The 9,126-nt window shown below is 40.3% G+C and overlaps 1 protein-coding gene across 1 annotated transcript in view; it reads left to right on the forward strand.

Moving 5' to 3' along the window:
- The first annotated feature begins 396 nt into the window (after positions 1–396).
- ppp2r2ab (protein phosphatase 2, regulatory subunit B, alpha b) overlaps positions 397–9,126 on the forward strand; it is a 16,125-nt gene continuing 7,395 nt past the window's right edge. Inside the window, exons 1-5 of the mRNA XM_034897300.1 lie at positions 397–720; positions 2,745–2,813; positions 6,091–6,188; positions 6,473–6,638; positions 7,244–7,356. Coding sequence (XP_034753191.1) covers positions 714–720; positions 2,745–2,813; positions 6,091–6,188; positions 6,473–6,638; positions 7,244–7,356 — 453 coding nt within the window. The 5' untranslated portion in view covers positions 397–713. The remainder of the gene's footprint in view (positions 721–2,744; positions 2,814–6,090; positions 6,189–6,472; positions 6,639–7,243; positions 7,357–9,126) is intronic.

Here is a 9,126-nt window from a genome sequence, read left to right on the forward strand (position 1 = left end):
TGCAGCATACTTTAGCTAACAAATACAGATATATCAGGTGGTCTAATTTGCGTCATTTTAGGGGCCCTTGATATAAAAATGTTTGAGAACCACTGGCTCGGTTATTCATACACTTTGAGAAAGCTTTCATAATAAATAATAAGAACAGAACCTTGGAGAGCATCCCTGAATTGGAGATGGTTGCTTGATTAGGTGTAGTCACATTGAAATGGATATTTCAAAAAGCCACATTAGTCCTTTCAGTGTGACCACAGGAACTACATTGTAATTTTTCTTGGCTGTTTTCTAACGTAATTAAATATTAATACTTCAGTCAGGCCAGTCGCTCCATCCCTCCATCCACATTCAGCTATGTGCACGCGCGTGCCCGTGCATCTGCCATTCTGTGTGCGCGCGCATTATAAAAACCATTTGGTTCACGTGTGAAAAAAAAACTCTGGGGTGGGGAAGCAGTGACTTGTGGGATGCGGCAAGAGAGAGACAGAGGAGAGAGTGTCTGACACACAGAGAGAGTGAAACAACAGCGACGAGAGGAGCGGGAAAGAAAAGGAGGATAGCAATAAAATAACCCGTCTTATTGTTAATTTAGCTAGCGCGTGACATTCAGGTTTGCTTAGACAGTGGAAGAAAAAGTTCAGATCCCACGAAACAGCGCGTGGGAGTGGGAACCAGGATCGTGACTGACTGAGGCAAGCTCCACTGTCTGTCTCGTCATGGCAGGTAATTCAGTTTAACCATTAACGTTACACACATAAACACCACGAACAGGCCGACTCCGGTCCAACAAGCTCTCTTCCTTGACTGCTGCAGGGTGTCGCTAACCAACCTAGCTAGTGTCAGTTTACCTAACGGTTGCTAGCTAACAAAACGTAGCTAGCTTGTGCTAACGTTAGCTACACAGCAAACTCAAGTGTCATCGTCCATCTATCTGGCCTGCATTTGCCGGCTAAAGCTAGCCAGCTGCTGCTAAGCAAGCAAGCTAGCAACCAATAGCTGTTTACCATTATCTACGGACCAGAGACCAGCAAGCTAACGCTGCATACCGTGTTAGCCAAACAGCCACACCAACCTAACGCTTCCAACTTGTCGTAGCCGCAACGGCTGCTTCTCAGACTTGTGCACGAGATATTCAAACGACTAATGTCATATATATGATCTGCTGTTGATATTGAAATAAAGCAATACGCTAGAGGTAAAACAGGCGGTTCCACTCCAGTGCACACATTTCTCCAGGACATGCCATGACGGGTTAGACAAACTAGGCTAGCTAACGTTAGCTCAAACTTTGACATTGCCCACATGCAGGCTAGTAATCCAGGCCTGCTGCAGACTAAACAAGCTGTTAAATATTCTGTGCAATGCCTGGCTGAAAGGACTCAAGAGTCAAGAGAACCTGTATTGAGGACATGCATATGCTAAACATTAGCTAAGTGGAAATGGTCTCTCTTCAAGTAAGACCCAGGTAGTCACGTTTTTTTTTTTTTACAGCCTGACGTTAGCATTTACATTGCAATGAACGAAGTAGCTATTAAAATGATAAGCGACTCAAGTCCATTGTAGCCGATTACGATTGATGGCTATTTATTCTTATAGCAAAACCGGATCCCTGCTGACATATTTAGTACGTGCATTTGGTCCATTTGGGCGGGGAAATGACACTGGTGTTTGGACATAGGCGTTGCACATTATACTTTTTGTTAAAACTGACTGATAATTTCAACAGTTAAACACCTATGTGCATTTTCTTATAATAGGAATGGAGGCAATCTTTGAGAGTGCTTGTCCTACCAGTACCAACCCTGTCCTGGCTGTTTTAATGTCTGGTTTTAAATCATAATTCATCTCAGAATACCTGTGTGATGAAGCCAGGGTGACTCATAAATGTCCTTAATTATTCTGCAGAGCTGTTCTAGTACGTGGTATCCACAAATCAGACCAGTTTGCATTGTGTAATAACAGAAATGATCACGTGTTTAATTAAAAAAAAAGAAGTGGAATTTAACTAGCTATATTGTGCAATGAGCTATGTTGTACCAGAACCTGTTGAGGCTAGTGATGGAGGTCATAATCAAACAAGTCAGCATGTTTTTTTTCTTGTTTTTATTTAACATAAGAGCCTGGCGTGAGAGCATCTCTTTCTGGTAACATTACAACAGTTGCCCAAGCTTAAGATGGTTCAAGGCTCTATTCACCTTCTGTTACTATGATCTGGAGTTAGTTAGTATTGATGAACATTTTTTGCAATCAACTCTAAAACTTGATGAACATTTTTTGCAATCAACTCTAAAACTCTCTCAAAGCGAGAAAACCACCATACTAAGTAAGGCTCGGATCAGATTTTTGATTTGGTGGATGCATTTACAGTTACACACATTAGTGTTGAAAGATTTGACATCCAAGGGCCCTGTGCTTTGTAACCGTAGTTCTTTGGCCTCTTAATGAGCCCATAGCATAACGGCTTGAGCAGGTATTATGTGTGGAACAGTTGGGGATGTTAGTTGTAAAGGGATTGAATTGTGTGGTTTCAATTTAATTTTGAGGCTAGACTTGGAGAAGTTTTGAAAGGGAATGGGCACATGACAAGCCAAAACTTTGAAACTTGCTCATCTTAACTATTTGTGCATCATTGTTGATGCCCAGCACAATACAGTTTAGGTGTGGGAAACATTGTGAGGCTTTAAATTAGAATGTATCTAGGAAGCCTGCCAGTACTGTATTTGATTGCTTTTTTTTAATTCCTGCAGGACCTGGAGGTGACATGCAGTGGTGCTTCTCTCAGGTGAAAGGAGCCATTGATGATGACGTAGCTGAAGGTATAAGCTCTGCCAACAACTAGTATCAGTCTCTGTCTGTCTGTCTGTCTAATAAATAACGTTGATTAACACATCTATTTATAAGGGTGGCCAAACACCACTAGCACAATTGGGATATAGTGCACATATTTTTGAAAAATAAATAAAACAACATTGTTTTAAACATCACACAACTATGTAGCATCCGTTGTAAATGGGGGCAAGGTTGCGCAACTTTTGCGACATGAACGCGTAATGTGTGCGGATTGTTAGCAAAGTGTATGTGCAGCGTAATGTATGGTTTAACTAGCTACACAGCTGCGTGAACAAACGACGTAGGATTGTGTGATACACAGGGGAGATTTTTGCTTTAGGATTGTTGTTTCTTCAGTTTTTTGAGCCGGGGCAGCACTGTAAAAAACTTATTAGAGGCACTGTTATCAGAGGCAAGCAAAAGCAGAAACTCTCAAAATGAAATTGCCAATACGCTCATTCAAAGTCATTAAGTCGTTTCCCGTATAACGGTAGTTTCATTTAGAAGAAATAATGAGACTTTACGATCCATTGTCATTGATTATAGTGAAATTGTAGTGTTGGAAAGTCTGCTCCGCATACGTCACTCATTAGAGATGTTCCGATACCAGTATTGCCATAGTATCCAATACTGCCTAAAACGCTGGTATCGGAAAGTACTGGATTTTATACACCAATCTGATACCACGTTTAAAAATAAAAACTACGTTAAAATCTACGTTAAAGAAGTTTATGTTATAACTGATGGTCAAACTGGAAAATAAAAGGAAGTTCTGTGGCGTTCATGGTTTGTTCATGTTTTATAAAGAGTTTAACCGGAACCAGATCAACAATAAAGACAGAAATCTCATCCATCCACAGGGATAGTAGCACACAGTTGTTAAAACATTATAAAATATATGAGGTCGATGTTGTTGCCAAAACAATGGTAGGGGAAACACTACTGTAAACCTGTATTGTTGTAATGTTGTTCAGTTCACAATGTTCTGCATCAGTCTGGCATGTTTCAGCCCTTTAACACATTCCAACAATGAAGTGACAGAAAAATGCCTACATATTTGCTCTCACAGCTCTTGATCCATGCAGCATCCACCTATAGATAGTGACTTCCATTAGACATTATATAAGTAATGCATGATGTTAGTAATGCAGGTAGTTGCATTGTTCTGGCCCTTGAGATCTGTTTTTATGCCTGTGGAGTACATTAGTCATTTATACATTTCACAGGCTAAATGTGTGAATCAATAGAAAACCCAGCAATGATAACTGATGGGACCTTTTTTCTGTACTTAACTCTAAAGATAAAAAAAAAAGCTTTGGCTGTGAAAAACAAATAAAAACAAACTAGTCCAAATTGATAAAAGAAAAAAAGATACCATTTCCATAAAAGAAATACTACAAATAAAAAAACAAAAACATTTTACACACCACATAAAATAAAACCCCCTCCCTTTCTCTTCCCAAACGCTTCCCATGGGTGTAGAATATGACCCTTCCCTACAACTTCCAGCCTGTTAGTCTGTCTCTAGGGCTTAGAGAATGCCCTTGGGTCGGTCTGTCTCAGGAAGTTTAACTACACCGCGTCTGATTTCGGCTCGCCATCATGTTTCATTGCAGTATACGTTGTCCCGCGCTCTCTGTCACCATGCAGAGGAGGGGACGGAGCTACTGCCTTCTGAGTTAAAAAGATTTGGCACAGTATTGAGTTAACGTAGATAGTTACCCGGTAGTACCGATGTCATTGTGTATTGGTCGTAGGGCTGCACGATTATTTTGATCGCGATTCTTCTCACGATTATTTGTTGAGTTTAACCAAAACAAATTTGATCGTCACATAAGCTATTTATAACTGCGAGAGGGGGTGTGATGGACGCTACTCACAGAGAGACGGCTGACTCATATTGAACGGGTCGAATGGCGGATACACACGTGTGTGAAGAAACGTCTGTATCTTTACTGCGCTGCATTTTTATGAACAATAATATTCTCGCAATGGGTCACATCTCTGGCCCAGGTCCAGCAGCTCTGTCTCACACGCTATTACTCTACCAACTGAAGTTAGTTGCATTCAATAACTTATTCCGTGTTCTTCGCCGTGGCGGCCGCGATAGCAGAGTTACCCGCGGAAACAGTGGTACAAATACAGGTTTACCTCTCATATTTAACAATATACAGCTGTGTTAATAACAAATTAAACTGTGGACAGATGTCAGAAGTGTGGACCGACGGCCGCTGCGCGCCGAGAGGACAGGATTGGAGAGTAGAGGAGAGGAGAGATTCAACACAGGCACGGCTTTACAGACAAAATGGGTCATGTAACGCAAAATTAAACCATATCCATATAAACAGCATTGCAGCGGATGCAAGGACATTTGCACCGGTGCGTCCTAGAGGTGCTAACAGCTGACAGACGCTGCTAGCACCGACTAGCACTGGTCACTGTTGTCTGAAAAACAACAGACGGGACAAACTGTTGCGTTTACTGGTAAACCTTAAGACCAACGTATAAACGACTGCTATCTGTTGAGTTTTCCTCCCGTTACTCTGTCCTCTGTGACTGTCTACATCTAGAAACTAAGATGCACAGGGTGCAGTGAACTACTCTGACTGGCTTTACGGAGCGGTAGATTGGCTTTGCAAAAAACGCGGATCGTTCTATGAAGTGACGCTTTAAAAAAAAAAGAATTGCTCTATCACGCAAATTTGACCGTGGGAAGTCAAAATCGTGTTCGCGATTAAAATTTGAATAATTGTGCAGCCCTAATTGGTCGGTACCCTAAAAAGTACAGAGTTCTTAAGCAAATCCTTAAAGCTGATGTAAATATTGATGTTGGTGTCTGCCCTAATGGAAGAGCAGTTGTCATTATGTCTTTAGATATATTGCCCCCTACTTTTGGCCTCAGGGAGTAAATCGCACACAAAGACCTCCTACTGTAGCATTGTCCTTCTGCTCTAGTGTGTGTGTGTGTGTGTGTGTGTCTTTTTATAAAGCAACATGCTACTGCTGGGGGAAGTGTGTAGAAAAACTAGGTTACTGATCACTTTCCGTCTGCTCCACATGCGCTGACATCCTTCTGCCTCTCCGGCCTATACACTCATCATCTACTCTGTTTCAAGGAAAAATCCAGAGTTAGATGGGATGACTGAGTGGTTCCTCATTGTTTTGAGGATTGGCCAGAAGTCATTTTATTTCTGTACACCAATTTAAAATAAAACATTATTACATTTGAAAGTGTTTAAATGTCTTTTCATGTTTTTTTTTCAGCGGACATCATATCCACAGTTGAATTTAACCACACAGGGGAGCTGCTAGCTACTGGAGACAAGGGTGGACGAGTAGTTATTTTCCAACAGGAAATCGAGGTACAGCTGCAAGTTTTATTCCCACACATTATCCATTTCAGAAAAGGTCATCCCCTGAAGTCAATTTTTCAAAGCTTGAAAAATGGCTTCGTATAAGCAAAAATGTAAGGAGTAAGCTGTGTTTTTCGTCCAAAAGTAGCCTCACTTATTTAAAAGATGGATATGTCTTTTTGAAATGAAAGTTATCACACTGTATGTAGAACAAAAATGACCATAGCTGGCTTTTCCTTCTCTAACATCTTCTCTTTTCATCTTCATCTGATATTTTGCCCGGCTCCCGGCAGAATAAGAATCTGCCTCAGTTCCGGAGTGAATACAATGTTTACAGCACTTTCCAGAGCCATGAGCCAGAGTTTGACTACTTGAAGAGTTTGGAAATAGAAGAGAAGATCAACAAGATTCGCTGGCTTCCCCAGAAGAATGCTGCTCAGTTCTTGTTGTCAACTAACGGTAAGTTAGTGGTTTTTCTTTTTTCTTTTTTTTTAGTCAAGCGCATAGCCAGATATTTAACAATAATCTGTGGTGACTTTAATTTAAAATGTGAATGGGTAAAATGATTGCCATCTTCAACAGAGAAACTAAATGTGGCTTTTCCTACTTCACAATAATGATTTCCTGTGTTGCAGAATCCCTAATTCTCCTCACTTTTATTGGATTATCTTAACATGAATGAAGACCTCATAAATGACAGATAGCACTGCACAAAATTATTACAGATAACTGTTTCTGTGTGTAACCGCTGCCTATGGGCAGATAGAACCCCTTAATACAGTCTGTGGCTACAGCCCAGCGTCTTGAAGACGTTTTAAGTACTTTGTTTTGAAAAGAATGCCAAATCCACTAAAACTACAAACTCTTAAGTTATCAAATTTAGCCACACAAAAAATCACATTCTGAAAGGTTCCTTTTAATCACCCTTTTATTTGAAACCTCTGAAATGTAACCAAGGTATGAGCAACAAATCTGTGTTGTTTGACCTCTCCTATGACTGCTAAGACTGTTTAGTTGTCCATGATGTTATTGTTATTTACATAGTTCTTTTTGCTTTTTGTCAGATAAGACAATCAAGTTGTGGAAAATCAGTGAACGAGACAAGAGGCCAGAGGGTTATAATCTCAAAGAGGAGGATGGACGCTACAAAGATCCCAACACTATCACGTCACTGCGGGTCAGTCCTTGAGTCTGAATGGTATCTTAAGATGTGGGATTACAAACCAAGGTTTATACGAGAGATGGTCCAATACAATCCTTTGCATCCCGATACGATTAGAGTACTCATCCGATACCAGTGTGTCATTGATTTTATTGTTTTAACTGTATACTGCTATCCCTGTATGGATGTGATATAATTTCTGTTTTTGTTGTCGGTCTGGCTCAGGACTGAACTCAAACACTGAATGCAACAGAACTTTCTTTTATCATGCACTTTGACGGTCAGTTATAACAGAAAAAGAACATATATAAATTACTTTTAAAGTAGATTTTCTTTAGGGATTTATTACGTGGTATCGCATCGGTGCATAACCTCCAGGACTTCTTGATACCAAAACTAGCGTGTTTAGGCAGTATCGGAGGAGACCTGTATCGGTATCAGAACATCTCTAGTTTCTACTAGGGCTGCACGATTAAGCTAATTGTAATTGCGATGTGACTCTTTGCAATTACGTAACCGCAAAAATTGTGCGATTTGAGTAAACCTAAAGGTGTGCTGTGTGCGTGACGCTCTTGTGTGCACTTCACGCCTCCACGTTGTAACACCCTTGGCTTTACCAACACTATTTACAACAGATGAGCCACCGTGTCTTAAGATGTTTGTTCTCTTGTAACTAACTTTGTCATCTTTGTGGCCTCTCTTTCCTCTGGCTTTGTTCCTCAAACAGCCCCTACGCTAAGTCAGACACCGCTCACCCCGGTGCTCTCTCTCTCCTCTCTTCACCACTCAGGCTCTGACATCACTCACTCGCCTGATGTTCTCGCTCTGACTTACGCCTGATTTATGGTTCTGTGTTGACTCCACGTTGAATCTGCCTTAAGCGCCCTCCGCGTATCAAATGCCCACAAAGATGACCTGTGACAAACAGTCTGTTTAGGTAGCAGAGCTTCACGTGAAGCGGGCTCAGAGCATGCAGACTGTAAGAAGAGGTTCTACAAAATATTTAACATAACTTTACTACTATAGTAACTAGTATTAATATAATACTAGTTATTATATTACACCCATCTTGAATGTCATCGTTTAAAAGGGCATACAAAATGTATGCATTTAATAAGTATTAAAATGTTTATTTAATTTTCTGAAATATTAAGTTATTCAAATAAGTATTGCACATTTCTTTGGTGAATGTATTTCTTCTTATGCTCGTTTAGCTTTTGTATGTAAGTTAAAAATCCACTTCAATTTCATAATCAAGTAAACTCTTTATACTGTTAAATCACAATTGTTTTCCTTTTCTCCAAATCGTGCAGACCTAGTTTTCACCCCCAACTAAAATAATCTCTACACATGTATTTGATACCTGATATATTGAGAAAGCATTGCTGCCCAGCTTAGTAGGTTTGCTTTGTGGGGTAATGCGGACTGCTCAAATCACCTGACCTATGCTTATTAAATTAAAACATTACATACAGTGGTGTGAAAAAGTGTTTGCCCCCTTCCTCATTTCCTGTTCCTTTGCATGTTTGTCACACTTAAGTGTTTCACAAAATGCACAAACACAAAATGCAATTTGTAAATGAAGGTGTTTATTATTAAAGGTGAAAAAAAATCCAAACCATCATGGCCCTGTGTGAAAAAGTGATTGCCCCCTAAACCTAATACCTGGTTGGGCCAACCTTAGCAGCAACAACTGCAACCAAGCGTTTGTGCAATGAGGCTTTTACAGCGTCCTGGAGGAATTTTGGCCCACTCATCTTTGCAGAATTGTCCTAATTCAGTTAC

The sequence above is a fragment of the Etheostoma cragini genome, chromosome 16, assembly GCF_013103735.1.
Source record: "Etheostoma cragini isolate CJK2018 chromosome 16, CSU_Ecrag_1.0, whole genome shotgun sequence".
In the NCBI taxonomy this organism is placed as follows: Eukaryota; Metazoa; Chordata; class Actinopteri; order Perciformes; family Percidae; genus Etheostoma; species Etheostoma cragini.